Here is a 16,918-nt window from a genome sequence, read left to right on the forward strand (position 1 = left end):
GCAAAAAAGAACAGAATTAGCAACAAGCTAAATGCAGGCGGAACTACAAAGGGTCTAGGTGGCTGGAGAGTTACTGACTTGGTAACAGAGTTTACAATCTGGCAGTGTCTGGAAGGTAGGGCCGGGTATATGAAGAGCAGTAGATTAGAAGATTGGTGGCAGCTGTGGATGCCGGTGCCTGGCTCCTGCACACCTGATTCCAACCCTGCAATCAGACCAGACAAGGGAAAGGGCAGAACAACACCACAAAGGGCTTGAGGCCCAGGCAGGATCGTAACACTTAGGTTGCGTTCCGAATCGCATACTTTCTACTATATAGTATGTAGAAAAAAGATTTAGGATGTCCCGATTCTTATGGCCAGATTTAGGATGGTTAGAAGTACCCGGATGTCCTACTTCATGCGGCCAAGATTGTTAGTGTTGAAAAGTGCATCCTATTTGGGCGATTCTGACCCACAATCCAGTGCGCACGTGAAGTGACGTAACATCGACAAAGCCTCCATATGAAAACAAACGGGGATGCAACGGATATAAAAGCAAGAGGCAAGATCAAGGCGCAATGTTATGATGAAATAAGAGAGTAAAGTATGTCCCAATAGTATGCCTACTGCATCCTAACTAGATTCTTTTTATCGTCGGATGTAGTATGTAGAATAGAAAAAAGAAAGAGTATGCGATTCGGAACGTAACCATTATGACAAAAAAAATGTATTGGAATTTGGTAGAAAATAGAAATGTGGTCAGTAGTTTATATTATAAAACCAAAATGTTCATTCTACTCAAACATATGCCTATAAATAGTGAAACGAGAGACACTGAACATTTGGAGTGGTCTCTTCATTTTTTCCAGAGCTGTATATCTTCAATTACATTTTCAATTTCAATTTCAATGACAGGTCGGTTGCCGTGGACAGAAGAGTGTATACCTCGGATGACAGCTCTGTATCCGGGGATGAGAGAGGTGTCGTTGCCAGGGATACAAGCCCGCTGGTTGCTACAGACGCCAGGCCTGTTGCCGTGGGGGGTGAACCCTCTCGGATGCAGAGAGATGGAGAGAGAGATAGAGATGGAAAGAGAGATAGAGAGAAAGAGACACAGAGAGAGAGAGGGAGAGAGAAAGAGAGAGAGAAAGAGACACAGAGAGAAAGAGAGAGAGAGACACAGAGAGAGAGAGACAGAGAGAGAGAGACACAGAGAGAGAGAGATGGAGAGAGAGAGACCCAGGGTTCCTCATGTGTCAGCTTGATCGAAATGAAACAAATTCAACACTGTGACAACAAACTGGGAAAACTGAGCTACAGTCGGACACACACCGTGCTGGTAGACGTAAGATTTTTTTTAAAAATATTTTTCTTTCTGTTTAACTGATGCAAAATAATTCAGTACTTTTACTCAAACACTCTTCTTAAAGTGACTATGAGGAACTTTTTTAATCCAGGTCGATGTGTTTAACTGCGGAGCCGGCCTTATGCCACAGAGCGGGAGCGACGTTTGGCAAAGTAACGTCGTGAAAATGCCGCATTCTCCAGCCAGTCTCATGACCAAGAATGGATTAATGGTGAGTGGATAGAGGAAAACTAGCGGTGGCTGCTATTACATCTACGGTGCCCAACAATCTCTACCATTGTGTGTCCTTGAGCAAGACACTCAATCCTAATACTGCTCCAGGGGCGCCGTACTATGGCTGACCCTGCGCTCTGACCCCCTCTGGAGTGTGGGAACTTGAGAGGGGAGATGTGAAAAGACAAATTTCAAAGTATCCATTGACTAATAAAGTAATAACTTAAAGGTGCAGTGTGTAATATGACATCATCAAGTAAGTTCTACAAAGTTCTAGAATGCAACGCTCCCTGGGTAACCCCACCCCTTTAGAATAATAACAGAAGCTACAGTGGCCTTCAAGGACAAGAACAATTCTAAATTTTAAAGAATGCACCTGATGACATTCCAACTATGACACTTCCAAAATGGCGGTGACAAGGCCTTGGTCCAAAGTATGGAGAAATATGGACATATATGAGACCCTTTCTTTTTTTTACCACTTTGTTTATTGATTTTTCACAATATTGCAAAACATCATTTTACAAATGTAACAATTTTTTTTTTTTTTATCCCCAAAGACAAACAGACAAAAATAAATCAATAATCAATGATTATTATAATAACAATAAAACAAACAATGACAACAAAAAAAGAAAAAGTGTGTGTGCACAGTTTGGAGTTATTGGGATCCATAGCAAAATACAAGTGAACAAAAATAAAATTAAAAAATAAATGTGTACATCCTTAGAGCTGGTCAAGCAGATATGTAATGAAAGGCTGCCAAACATTGCTAAAATTGTCCTTTGAACCCTTTAAAGCAAATCTTAACTTTTCAAGCTTCAGAAATTGTAGTGTGTCCCTAATCCAGTGTTTAAAGGAGGGTGGAGTAGCCTGCTTCCAATTAAGTAAAATTAATCTTCTGGCTATAAGAGTGACAAAGGCAATACAGTTTGATTGTGCTCTAAGCAGATGATCACCCTCACATTGAATGCCAAAAACGGCTGTAAGAGGGTTCGGAGCTATTGGTCTCTTAAGTATCTTGGATAGAGCGTCAAAAATAGAGGACCAGTAACTAGCGAGTTTCGGGCAAAGCCAGAACATATGAGCTAGTGTTGCAGGTGAATTTTTACATCTGTTGCATGAACTATCACTTGATGGATACATTTTTGAGATTCTGGCTTTAGAGAGATGGAGTCTGTGTGCCACTTTAAACTGGATCAAGCCATGTCTGGCACATATAGATGAAGAATGTATTCTTAAAAAAACATTCGACCACTCAACATCTGTAAATTGTACATTCAGATCAGCCTGCCACGCCGCTCTCAATGCATCCAGAGACGCTGATTGCACAGAAGAAAGTTTTGTATATATAACAGATATTGTGATATATGAGACCCTTTCTAAGGAAAAAAAAAATAATTCAAAAACAAAAATTCAGCTATTATGCACTAAATTAAATGTACTTATGGATATTATAATTATTTTCTACAAAATCTGCTAGGAAATAAAACCCCAAATTCTACACACTGCAGGTTTAAACGTATTAAATCTATCTTGTTTTAAGCAGTGAGAAGAACTCTGTGTGTAACGTTTCTGTCCACAGTCAAACAAAGCTGTGCCGAGGTGGAGCGTGATTTACAAACATCTGACTGATCTGGCCAAGAAGAAAACTGCGACAGTAGATGATGTGAAGGTCTGTTTACAGCAAAGGACAATTAGCAATGGAAGATTCGTATACATTAAAAGGTGCTAAGAGGAACTTTTAAATATTTCTGAAACAGTCTAATTTTTTCCTCTGATGATCATGAATGACATGTGACAGCAAACGAGACCATCAGTGTAAAGAATGCTATTTTTATATAGTTTTTCTTAATGCCTTTGTCATGGGTATACGCTCACCCAGGAACAACAGCTGGCCTGGTAAAAGCTACTACCGCTTTTGTCCAAAGGGTACGCTAAATTTAACACAAAATGAAAGTTCCTCGGAGCACCTTTAAATATTGTCAAAAACTTATCTTCTAACTCTCTCTCTCTCTCTCTCTCTAGGAAGCTATCTTCAAGTATAACCCAAAGTATAAAGGCCAGTGGTCCTTCGATGCTCTGGATAGCTTCGTCAAGGTCAGTGCTCATGTGTTTACCTTGATCTAACTGAGTCAAAATTCAGTTTTTTGGTCCAAATATCAAAACCCAATAATCATATTTCCTTTTCCCAGAGCATTCCCAGATCAGATAACTACTTCAGTGAACTGTTCCCAAAGATCGCTGCTTTAGCTTTGAAGCTTCCTGAGCAACTAAAGAAGGTAAGAAACCCTTTAAACTTAAACCTGCAGTGTGTAGAATTTTGGGTTTTATTTCCTAGCAGATTTTGTAGAAAGTAATTATAATATCCATAAGTACATTTAATTTAGTGCATAATAGCTGAATTTTTTTATTTTTATTATTTATTTTTCCCTTAGAAAGTGTCTCATATATGTCCATATTTCTGCATATTTTGGACCAAGGCCTTGTGCCGCCATCTTGAAAGTGTCATAGTTGGAATGTCATCAGATGCATTGTTTAAAATTTAGAATTGTTCTTGTCCTTGAAGGCCACTGTAGCTTCTGTTATTATTCTAAAGGGGTGGGGTTACCCAGGGAGCGTTGCATTCTAGAACTTTGTAGAACTTACTTAATGATGTCATATTACACACTGCACCTTTTAAAATGATGAAAAACTGGGAAAACAAAAAAAATACGTTTTATCAAAGTTCTTATCATCAAAATCTAATCATGAAAGAAATATTGTTGACGAACATTTTTAGTCATAGATTCTGCTAACGAATTTAACATTGGGTCTATATGTAAAAAAAGAAAGAGGGTAAGAAACCCTGCAGTCAGTAGCATAACGTACAGTATATGGGATCGGCCATGGTGCAAATATCTGTATACTGTATGTGCATGGTGGTCTGTGTAGTTGGTAGCCTATAATTTAGAATGTTTTGTGAGGTAAAATATTGTATGTGAGAGACATTTTGTTTATGTGAAATAATACAGTATGTGAATTATGTCATATTACGTTAAATGTTTTAACGTTTCGACATTAAAGTGATACATCTGAAAAGTAGTGTGTTTTTAATTAGAGAAACTCATGTTCATTTTGAAAGGATGGATCAACTTAATCAAACTCCCCTAACCCGGCTTCTCACGTGTGTGTATCTGTCTGTCTGTCTGTCTGTCTGTGTGTGTCTGTCCATCTATCTATCTGTCTGTCTGTCTGTCTCTCTGTCTGTCTGTCTATCTGGCTGTCTGTCTGTCTGTCTGTCTGTCTATCTATCTATCTATCTATCTATCTATCTATCTATCTATCTATCTATCTATCTATCTGTCTGTCTGTCTGTCTGTCTGTCTGTCTGTCTGTCTGTCTGTCTGTCTGTCTGTCTCCAGGCCCTGCCCCTGCTCACTAGAGGACACCCTGCCTCCATCACTCTGTCTCAGACTCAGATTTCTTGTCTTCTGGCGAACGCTTTCTTCTGCACGTTTCCTCATCGCAACACGACAGACTCCCGGGCAGAATACCACAACTACCCCTCCATCAACTTCACCAGGTCTCACACAGACACACACACACACACACACACACACACACACACACACACACACACAGACAGAGTGACAGACACACACACACACACACACAGAGACAGAGTGACAGACACACACACACACACACACGCAAATTACTTCACATCTAGTGAAGACAGATGGCTTGACAGACAGGGGGGGACGCCCTACCAACTGAGCTAAGGGCGCCCCTGGCTTGACATTTTGAGTTGGCCTACATACTTACCTTAATAGTTTTTCTCCAATCTTGTTCACTATTCTGTTTAAATGAACTTTTACTTTTTACTCCTTGTGTCTGCAGCCTGTTTGGAAACTGGTCCGGACGAAAGAAGGAAAAGCTGCGAGCGATCATGCATTACTTCAAAGTGGTGACAGATGAGAGTGAGTTGAAGCTAAACGTCTGTCTGTCTGTCTGTCTGTCTGTCTGTCTGTCTGTCTGTCTGTCTGTCTGTCTGTCTGTCTGTCTGTCTGTCTATCTATCTATCTATCTATCTATCTATCTATCTATCTATCTATCTATCTATCTATCTATCTATCTATCCATCTATCAATCAATGACTGTTGTTGATGTGATTTCAGAAACCAATCTAAACGGACTGGTGACGTTTGAGAGACGTTGCCGCAGAGACACAGACGTATCCAAGTGGAGAGGGTAATCATTTTTGTGTGTGTGTGTTTTTGTGAACAAACTATAGCTGTACAAATGCTTTAAGTGTAACTCTACTGAGGTGTGTGTGTGTGTGTGTGTGCGTGTGCGTGTGTGTGTGTGTGTGTGTGTGGGTGGTAGCTGTGACAACAAGATGCCTAAACTGCACGTCACATCACACGGCACCATTGAGACTGAAGGGACAGGAATGCTGCAGGTAAGAACTGACCAAAACACAGCACGCACACACACACACACACACACACACACACACACACACACACACACACACACACACACACACACACACACACACACACCTTAAGTAACACATTTGAGCTTACAATTAATTTTAAACATGTTATTTTGCAGGTGGACTTTGCGTGCAGTTACATCGGCGGAGGCGTATTGAGCTCCGGTCTCGTTCAAGAGGAGATCCTGTTCCTCATAAACCCTGAGCTGATCGTGTCTCGACTTTTCACCGAAAAACTCGCCGACAACGAGTGTCTGGTCATCACAGGTAGAGAGGAAATGATAGCACAGAACAGACAAACTTAACGGCCTTTTATGCTTCTTTATATACAGTACAGCTCTGGAAAAAATGAAGAGACCACTCCAAATATTCAGTGTCTCTCGTTTTACTATTTAGAGGCATATTTTTATATTAGTTTGAGTAGAATGAACATTTTGGTTTTATAATATAAACTACTGACAATATTTCTACCAAATTCAAATACATTTTTTGTCATTAAGAGCATTTTCAATAAGTTATGTAGAGATGAAGATTTAAGGAAAATCCAGACTGGTCTCTTAATTTTTTTCAGAGCTGTATATAGTGGGCTTCCTGGGGAAATGCAAGACCAAGAAGAAGAAGTACTATAGAATAAATAACTAAATACATCTTCACCTCAAATATTCCTCAACATACAGTTATTGGGTTTTCAAATGAGTTTTATATTAATAGTTAAATAAAGGCATTAACGTTGTGTTTGAATGTCTGTGTCTGATGGTAAAAAATAAAACAACACATCTAGCTGTATATAATATATATATATTCTTATAATTTAATATATCGCATTTAACATTGTGTTTATCTATGTTGTTAAGGCTCTCAGCAGTTCAGTGATTACGCTGGTTTTGGCGACAGCTTTGAGTGGACAGGACCTCATGAAGATCGCATGGAAAGGTTCAGTATAACACCAGCATTTGTGTATTTCGAATGATTAATTATTATATATATATATTTTTTTTATTGGCATTTAGCGTCAAACATTTCCACAGCATTTATCATAGCTACCGTTTGGCTCACCATTTGTACATGAACAATACAGATCTGCGCTGCTGTGATTCGGTCGTAGGTACGAGGCCGCGTGCCGAGTGCCGAAGAGAAACACAGCAGCGCAGATATAGAGCGACAACATTGCTCCCTCCTCTCATGTGATATTGCTTAAGTGTTACCTTTTTTGTTTTTAATTCATTAAGTTGATTCTTTTCTCAGAGACTCGTGGTCTCGGCTGAAGAGACAGATCTTAGCCATCGATGCTCTGCACTTCAAACACAGTCGAGATCAGTACAAGATGACCAGCGTCACCCGGGAACTCAACAAGGTGACGCTTTAACTTTGTGCAAAGTTATTTCTTTATCATTTATTTTCCTTCTTTTTATTTAGACATTTTTAAAATAATAAAGAAATTTCGATTGATTTTGACTCATTGAGATTGAGACACCGTGGTTGCCTCCGTAAAGTCCAGATTCCTTTAATACAATTTGGATTTTTTGAGAGAAGCGGTTGGACTCAAGTCTCATGTTTTCATTATTTGTATCATATTATTTTATGTCATGATTTTAATTTGTCTTAAAGGCGTACTGTGGCTTTAAGGCCCACAGTCACAATGAGCCGGACATCGCTACAGGAAAGTGGGGCTGTGGAGCTTTCAACGGAGACCCACAACTCAAAGGTTTATAGTTTTTAGTGTTTAAATGACAGAGAAACCAAGCTATTAATCAATGCACTAATTTAAAGGTGGAGTCAGTGATTCTGGAGAACGCTTGTTGTCAAAATCACTTTTTATCAAAGTCAGTGAATATCTCCTAATGATCTGCTACCTGTCTGTACTGTGTGTGCGCTGAAAACAAATCCAGTGTTAATATACAGCCTAGGCTCTGTAAACTGGCAGATAGACAAAGGGTATGTAAACAAAGGGGGCCCACCGTACTGTAGTTAGCAACATACCTGTTTACAGAGACTAGACTGTGTATTAACACTGGATTTTTTTTTCAGCGCGCACACACAGTATGGACAAGTTGGAGATATTCACGGATTTTGACAAAGTGATTTTGACAACAAGCGTTCTCCAGAATAACTGACTACACCTTTAAATCAGTGCATTGATTAACAGCTTGGTTAATGGTGTGTGTGTGTGTGTGTGTGTGTGTGTGTGTGTGTGTGTGTGTGTGTGTGTGTGTGTGTGTGTGTGTAGCTGTGATCCAGCTGATGGCAGCAGCTCGGGCCAGGAGAGGTTTGGCTTTCTTCACCTTCGAGGATCAAAAACTGGAGAAAACTCTGGAGCAAACACACCACCTATTGGCCACAGAGGGAACTACAGTCGGTGAGAATTTACAACACTAAACAGATTCTCCATTTACACATACATATATATATTTTAATTCCCTAAAAAACATGTATAGAGGTCTTTAGTATTGGGCGATGTATCTTGTTAAGTTTCTTTGTTCACTTGAAAAATGTCAGAACAGAATTGGTAGAAATGGAATATAACATTCATAAATATGTTTTAATAAGTGTATAATTTTTTGTTTTTATGAATGAGCCTTTTATATCTACATATGAGCGGGGCGCTGAGGCCGCCATGTTGCACCGCCATGTTTCTACAGTAGCACAGAACGGACAAACTTAACGGCCTTACACGTTTTTATATATAGTGGGCGTCCTGGGGAAATGCACCTGTTGGAAGACCAAGAAGAAGAAGAAGTACTAAAGAATAAATAACTAAATACATCTTCACCTCATCACTTGATATTGTGGAAAGACTTGAGGCAGTGGTGGATGATGCCATCTTTAGTAACTATAGCTTCTTGTCCTTGAAGGCCACCGTAGCTTCTGTAAATTCTACCAAAGGGAGCGTTGACATCTAGAATCTCACCACTAGATGAAGCCACAGTACTCTGATATTACACACTGTATCTTTAAATAAGTTAAAATGTCTCCTTTGCAGGGAAACTGTTTGGAATGCTGGAGGACTTCTGTTCTCAGTTCAAATCCAGCAGTTCACATCTGGATCTGTTCGAATTCCTGAGAAAAAACATCGGCCGATCCAAAAGTCATCTGTGAATGTGACGTCACAATCAAGATTCAAGATGGTTTAGTTGTCATATGCAAATTAACAATTACAGCAGCAGTGTGTGTGTGTCTGTGTGTGGGTGTTGTTGTCTGTTTGTGTGTGTGTGTGTGTCTGTCTGTGTGTGTTTGTGTTTGTGTTTGTTTGTAGCAGCAGTCATTGGCTATGAAATTCTAGTCCCAGGCTCCTCTCAACAAAGCAATATAGATGAAGAAAATGTAGAATAGAAACACACTAGTGAAGAGAGTCCACAAATTGCGTCTGAATTTGCACAATTCTAGCCTGAATGACTGTAACAGAAATGAAGAAATTGCTTAGTAATCTAGAGATTTTGCTAAATTTTATGAGAGAAAAATTATTATGTTGCCTTTATTTGATCATTGTGGCCACAGACATGAAGTCATGGTACACATGTTGTGTTTACATGGTTTGCAACTTAAAGCTGGGGTGTATGATTTCTGATTGGTCAAAGTTAACATGAGCTGTACACTTTGACCAATCAGAGCAAGGCTCCGATTCTCTGTTCTTATTGGCTGTTGGGACTGTCCATTCACTTTGGCACCGACTTTGTTGGTGTAGAGTGTGTCAGGGAGGGACCATAGGGGAGGGACCAAAGAGAACAAGTGGAGCGGTTGAGGTATTTGGATTCGAATCTCTATCCCAACTGCCATTTTCTCCCCAAATCATATACCCCAGCTTTAACCAAGAATGTTGATTTGTGTTCTAGAAGTATTTGACTTTTTTCAGAATCAGTTGAACAAAATGTCAAAAAAACGACCACTAGTCCAACCTTTGATACCAAGTAGTTCACAATGACAAAAATGTAGAATAGTCGTAAACATTTTCTGATTTAATGTGTTAACTTTAATACATGCGATAGAGAGAAATACTGTATGAATCACATGCGAATTATAACAATTGGTTGTCTTATCTGCTGCATTCAAACACTAATAAATAAATAGTGTTTTGCCAATGAAAATGCGTTATTTCCTTATATAAAATGGACTCCACTTATATAGCGCTTTTCCCTGGTTTTTCAGACCCAAAGCACTTTACATTGTTTTGTACACATTCACCCAATCACACACACATTCCAACACCGATAGCAGCAGCAGCAGCTACCACGCACGGTGCAAGCTAACTATCGGGAGCAATTTAGGGTTCAGTGTGTCTCTTTGCTCAGGGACACTTGGACATGTGGCGGGGAGACGGGGGATCGAACCACCGACCCTGTAACCCAGTGGACGACCGCCCTACACACTTTGCCACAGAACAAAAAAACTGAAGAACAGCACTATTCAACAAGAATCTTTATTGAAAACAATAAGACAAACAACACAATATATGAAAATAAATACTTCCTAGACATGTGCGGAGCTAAGGAATCTCATTGTGTCTTAGAGCTGCTCCGAGGAACTTTCAGTTTGCGTTTCAGAAATATTTAAAAGTTCCCTCGTAGCTACTTCAACTTAAAGACCTACTTCACCGGTTTGAATATGAAGGTGTATTGAATTCTGAGATCCTATGTAGTATAAATGTGCAAAAAAAATTGAAATCGGTTCATCCTAGCCTGAGAAAAGGCAGAAAGAGTGTTTTTTTTAACCCTATATTTCTCTTTCTCGTGACATCACAGAAAGAGAAATATAGGGTTAAAAAAAAACTTACTTTGTAAATATTACTGTGATGTCACAGTAAAAGACATCACAGTAATATTTACAAAGTACGTTTTTTTTTAACCCTATATTTCTCTTTCTGTGATGTCACGAGAAAGAGAAATATAGGGTTAAAAAAACACTCTTTCTGCCTTTTCTCAGGCTAGGATGAACCGATTTCAATTTTTTTCGCACATTTATACTACATAGGATCTCAGAATTCAATACACCTTCATATTCAAACCGGTGAAGTAGGCCTTTAAGTCTTCTACACTATTGCTGGCACGAAATATTATCTATTGAAACACATTATTATTATTATTATTTCAAGTATTCTGTTACATTTGGCACAAACAGACATTAACACCGATGTGGCCGGACGGTGAGTAAACTATGCAGAGGGAAAATAATAAGATAAAAAAACCTAGATATGCATTTGCAAAATCAAGTATCTATCTATCTTATCTATCTATCTATCTATCTATCTATCTATCTACTGTATATCTATAAATATTCATCATTTTGAGAGGCTGGATTTTTGACTCAAAGATGAACCTAATAGATTTTGGAGGTCAAAGGTCAAAGGTTACTGTGACCTTCCATAGTGTGAGGTCTCATTGACCTTGTACCATAGTGTATCTTCTTAGGAGCTTCACCTTCTTTAAAGCATCGACTACCAACACTGGACTGTCACTGGTTTGCAATTGTATGGAGGCAAGCGGTAGTTCAAGTTTGTCTTTGGCTGAGATAACCAAGATTGAGTTAAATACCCTTAAAAGGTGCTCCGAGGAACTTTCACTTTGTGTTCATTCTTGCGCCCCCTTTGGACAAAAGCGGTAGTGTTTTTAATACGCCAGCTGTTGTTCCTGGGTGAGCGTATACCCATGACAAAGGCATTAAGAAAAACGTTATAAAAATCGCATTCTTAGCACTGATGGTCTCATTTGCTGTTATATGTAATTTATGATCATCAAAGGAAAAATTAGACTGTTTCAGAAATATTTGAAAGTTCCTCGTAGCACCTTTAAAGTTGTTGGTAAACAGATAACGTCACCCCTTGACTAGACTAGCCTAGCTATTTATTAAACCTGTTTCCAGCCATTAAGCTAAGCTAAGCTAAAATAGGACTACAGGAATTTTCTCTAACCCTTGGCAAAAAAAGGCAAATTTACTTATTTCGCAAAATATTCATAGTCCAAACTATCCTATTAATTATATGCTTAATAATATGCTTCAACCTTTTCTTACTTTTATTAATAATAATAATAATAATAATAATAATAATAATAATAATAATAATAATAATAATAATAATAATAATAATAATAATAATAATAATAATATTTTATTTCATGAATCGATTAATTAAAGTATTTGTTCAACAGTTGATTCCAGGTAGGACTCACGGGCAGGCTGACATTTTAGTCCTGTAAATATTAACAAAATAAAAAGCCATATAAAACATTTGAGATTAAAAACTTTTAAAAATGTCTTCAAATCATCAGTGTTGTATGAAATTCATATTACTCATTACATTCAATGCATTTTAAACTCACATTTTGTTTTAACATGTATGCAATAGTGTCCGTTACCGTGGACACAAGGTCGTTACGGTAACATTGTTTGGAAGTCAGTTAGTTTCTGAAAGTGGCTCGAAAAGTAAATAGAGCTCCGGAAAAAAAAATGAAGAGACCACTCCAAATGTTCAGTGTCTCTTGTTTTACTCTTTATAGGCATATGTTTGAGTAGAATGAACATTTTGATTTTATACTATAAACTACTGACAACATTTCTACCAAATTCACAATAAAAATATTGTCATTAAAGAGCATTTTCAAGTAATGTAGAGATAAAGATTTAAGAAAAATCCAGACCGGTCTCTTATTTTTTTCCGGAGCTGTATATTGAGTTAAAACACATCAATGCAAAAAGCATTTAAAGGTGTAGTCAGTGATTCTGGAGAACGCTTGTTGTCAAAATCACAATTTTGTCGAAATCAGTGAATATCTCCTCATGATCCACTACCTGTCTGTACTGTGTGTGCGCTGAAAACCCCCCAGTGTTAATACACAGCCTAGGCTCTGTAAACTGGCATGTAAACAAAGGCTATGTAAACAAAAACCTAAGGCTCAACTATGTATTAACACTGGATTTTTTTTCAGCGCACACAGTACAGACAGGTAGCGGATCATGAGGAGATATTCACTGATTTTGACCAAAAAAAGTGATTTTTTTTTTACCAACAAGCATTCTCCAGAATCACTGACTGCACCTTTAAAAGGGGGAACGGGATAGAGGAATGTGTGTAAACTGGTTGTTATTATTTTCCTGAGTTCTCCAGATCGAAGGCTGTGTCCAGTAAACGCTGAAGCTCCGAGAGATGTGTCTGTTTGTTCCCTGTGGCTGGAGCCGCGGCAGGGTCACGACCAGCGTACCTACAACACACACACACACACACACACACACACACACACACACACACACACACACACACACACACACACACACACACACACACACACACACACACACACACACACACACACACACACACACACACACACACACACACACACACACACACACACACACACACACACACACACACTGAATGAGGTGTCAATCTTTACAATAGAGCAGGTAGCTACTTTTTTTTTTCCAGGGGAGACACTTTAAATACACCGTTTGTAAAATTATATATATTCTAATAATATAATGCGATGCGTTGCTTTATTAAAAGGAACAATTTCTCTAATTTGAAAATGTATGGAAACATTTGTGCTATATTTAGTACACAACTCGACAATATGTATAACATTGGTCATGTCTTTTTGTGTAGTTTTAATCGAAATCAATACATATTTCACCTTGAACTTAAATCTCTATATCAGGTAGCAAACACACTCATCTGATCGTAAATAATAATAATGGATTGGATTTATATAGCGCTTTTCAAGGCACTCAAAGACACTTTACAGGGTTCCAGGTTCCATTCATTCACACACAGTCATACTGGTGGTGGTAAACTAGTAGCCACAGACTGACGGAAGCGTGGCTGCCATTCAGCGCCTACGGCCCCTCAGACCACCACCTCAAACATACAGCAGTCATACACATTCACACGAGGCAAGGTGGGTGAAGTGTCTTGCCCAAGGACACAACAACCATGACACTGGTGGCAGAGCGGGGATCGAACCGCCAACCCTTGGATCATTGGCCAACCCGCTCTACCACCTGAGCCACGGTTGCCCCTTGAAATGAAAAATAGTGGACAAGATATCCAAATTTTAAATGTATTAACCCTCCAATTATCCATGGGAAATTTACCCCAAGGAAAAACAGTGTAACTAAAATCTGTGGGTAACGGGAGGGTTAAAATGCATCTGGTAGTGACCCCCCCTCACCTGACGGGCTGGTTGCCCCCGATGGTGGTGCGAATGCGGGGCTTGACGTAGTGGTAGTATCCCTGGTTCTTATGTTCCTCCTGACACCACACCATGTCAGCGTTCACGTAGCGCTCCGTCTCTGCTTTCACCAGGTCGAACGGGAACGGAGAGAGCTGGAGGGAGGGAGGGAGGGGGAGAGAGAGAGAGGGAGGGAGGGAGAGAGAGAGGGACAGGGACAGAGAGAGAGAGAGAGAGAGAGAGAGAGAGAGAGAGAGAGAGAGAGAGAGAGAGAGAGAGAGAGAGAGAGTGAGGGGGAGAGAGAGGGAGGAAGAGGGAGGGAGAGAGATGGAAAGTGGGTGAGAGAGAGAGAAAGATGGAGAGGGAGGGAGAGAGAGAGAGATGGAGAGGGAGGGAGAGAGAGAAAGAGAGGGGAGGGAGGAATCACTTAAGAGTTTGAGTGTGTTAGTTACTATGATACTTAAGAAAACTTGATAGTAGGGCACTATAGCAGCGCTATTCTTGCAACATGGAGAATATTTCAAGTCTAGATTTTTCTGACAGATATTGTAAGTTTAATTTCGTGATTTATTCTTACATTTTTCTAAACTAGGTATCCTAATTCACAGCCTACACACACACACACACACTACCTGTTCTATGCGTACTACAGCCACAGTCTCGTCCATGCCACACACACACACACACACAACCACAGACACACACACACACACACACACACACACACACACACTTACCTGTTCTATGCGCACTACAGCCACTGTCTCGTCCATGTCTCTGTTCTTGCGTTCTCGTTTCAGTTCGTAGTAAATCTTCCCCGAGCAGAAAAGTATTCTCTTCACTTTGTCTGGAGCGGCAGGGCCACAGTCTGGGATCAACCGCTGGAACTCTGTGTCTGGAAGATGAGAGACAGACAGACAGACAGACGGACGGACAGACAGACAGACAGACAGACAGACAGACAGACAGATTACACACACACACACACACACACACACACACACTTTCAATGACAAAAAGAGACGCTACACCCTGACTACATGCAACTTTATACTTTTACTGTAAATTTAAGAAGTGGACCTATAACTACTGACTTGGATTTTATCAAATGCAACAAAACAAATGAAAAGTTCCTTGTAGCCACATAAAGCAAGGTTTTAAATGCAGGACTTTCACTTGTAGTGGAGTACTGTCAGTGCAGTATTGTTATTTGTACTACAGTTAAGGATCTGAATACTTTCTCAGCACTCACCTGGCAGCATGTCGTCAAAGCTGGACTTGGCCTCCGGGTGGCGCAACAGAGACTTGGGAGTGAAAACTATCAGCTAGTAAAGGAGAGAAAGAAAGAGAGAAAATAACATGTTTATAGAGACATGAACCATGTGGTCTTGTATGTGTTGAGTTAAAAGTGTAGTCAGTGATTCTGGAGAACCCTTGTTATCGAAATCACTTTGTCAAAATCAGTGAATATCTCCTTATGATCCGCTACCTGTCCGTACTGTGTGTGCGCGCTGAGAAAAATCTGGTGTTTTATATACAATCTATGGTTAATACACAGGCTAGGCTCTGTAAACTGGTATGTAAGCAAAGGGGGGTCACCGTAGCTAGTAACATGCCAGTTTACAGATTGTAGCCTGTGTATTAACACCGGATTTCTTTCAGCGCACACACACACAGTACGGACAGGTAGCAGATTGTGAGGAGAAATTCACTGATTTTGACAAAAAGTGATTCCACCATTATTCAGTATCATGTTTTGTCCCTTACAGGCTTCCTGAAGGGCTGCAGGATCTGTCTCCTCAGAACGTGGAAGTAGTTTGCTGGAGTGGAGCAGTTCACTACGATCCAGTTACAGTCATGAAGCTGCTGCACCGCAAAGTCTGGACACAGATTCTGACAAGAGGACGAGGAAACACTGTCCAGTTAGAATCATATGAAGAACCAATGCATTACAACATATTATATTAAACAGATCTAATCACTGAATGTGCAAGCCTCTAATGTCTGATTATATATTATATCTACAATATACAGTATCTAATATATAGAGTTAGTATTTATATCTACAATTTTAAAACAATAAAAGATTCTGATATACTTTATCACACAATTATTCCAGAGAATAGTAATAGACTAGACACACAGGACAGTTGTTAACAGAGACCACAATTATTCAGATTTAGCCTTTTAATTTTCCTCTAACTCATTTGTATTAATAATATTAATAATAATAATAATAATAATAATAATAATAATAATAATAATAATATGCTTTCCATGTTTAACCAGCGGCTGCTTTTGACACAAACTCACGGGGAAAACATCTGGGTCGTCGTTACACATCTGTAGAAACCTTTCAGGACGAGCAGAAGAATGTTCTGGACCCTGAGAGACAGAGGAGGAAGAAAGGAAAACAATTAAGTTAAACAATGAATCTAAAAGGTGTCAATACAACATCATGAGACTGAGATCATTCACAGATTAAAGGTGGAGTCAGTGATTCTGGAGAAAGAGTATTGTCAAAATCACTTCAGTCAAAATCGTCCCTATTAAAAAAATAAATAAAATAAAATAAATAGATACGTAAAACATTTGTTTTCAAATAATAATAACAATAATGAAAAATAAAATAAAATAAAATAAAATAAAATAAAATAAAATAAAATAAAATAAAATAAAATAAAATAAAATAAAATAAAATAAAATAAAATAAAATAAA

The 16,918-nt window shown here is 39.0% G+C and overlaps 2 protein-coding genes across 2 annotated transcripts in view; one reads left to right on the plus strand and one right to left on the minus strand.

The window, feature by feature from the left end:
* pargl (poly (ADP-ribose) glycohydrolase, like) overlaps positions 1–9,742 on the plus strand; it is a 12,351-nt gene extending 2,609 nt beyond the window's left edge. The window contains exons 4-18 of the mRNA XM_080047255.1: positions 897–1,326; positions 1,439–1,558; positions 3,146–3,235; positions 3,589–3,660; positions 3,756–3,842; positions 4,965–5,125; positions 5,443–5,522; positions 5,721–5,793; positions 5,929–6,004; positions 6,160–6,307; positions 6,895–6,973; positions 7,286–7,394; positions 7,649–7,745; positions 8,268–8,396; positions 9,021–9,742. Of these exons, the coding sequence (XP_079903381.1) occupies positions 897–1,326; positions 1,439–1,558; positions 3,146–3,235; positions 3,589–3,660; positions 3,756–3,842; positions 4,965–5,125; positions 5,443–5,522; positions 5,721–5,793; positions 5,929–6,004; positions 6,160–6,307; positions 6,895–6,973; positions 7,286–7,394; positions 7,649–7,745; positions 8,268–8,396; positions 9,021–9,136 (1,867 nt within the window). The 3' untranslated portion in view covers positions 9,137–9,742. The remainder of the gene's footprint in view (positions 1–896; positions 1,327–1,438; positions 1,559–3,145; positions 3,236–3,588; positions 3,661–3,755; positions 3,843–4,964; positions 5,126–5,442; positions 5,523–5,720; positions 5,794–5,928; positions 6,005–6,159; positions 6,308–6,894; positions 6,974–7,285; positions 7,395–7,648; positions 7,746–8,267; positions 8,397–9,020) is intronic.
* Positions 9,743–13,115: 3,373 nt separating this feature from the next.
* ogdhb (oxoglutarate dehydrogenase b) overlaps positions 13,116–16,918 on the minus strand; it is a gene marked incomplete at both ends in the record, with an annotated part of 32,433 nt that continues 28,630 nt past the window's right edge. Inside the window, 6 exons of the mRNA XM_080046899.1 lie at positions 13,116–13,230; positions 14,200–14,354; positions 14,937–15,094; positions 15,452–15,524; positions 15,967–16,092; positions 16,513–16,584. Of these exons, the coding sequence (XP_079903025.1) occupies positions 13,116–13,230; positions 14,200–14,354; positions 14,937–15,094; positions 15,452–15,524; positions 15,967–16,092; positions 16,513–16,584 (699 nt within the window). The remainder of the gene's footprint in view (positions 13,231–14,199; positions 14,355–14,936; positions 15,095–15,451; positions 15,525–15,966; positions 16,093–16,512; positions 16,585–16,918) is intronic.

The sequence above is a fragment of the Ammodytes marinus genome, assembly GCF_949987685.1.
Source record: "Ammodytes marinus genome assembly, chromosome: 18".
Taxonomy (NCBI): Eukaryota; Metazoa; Chordata; class Actinopteri; order Uranoscopiformes; family Ammodytidae; genus Ammodytes; species Ammodytes marinus.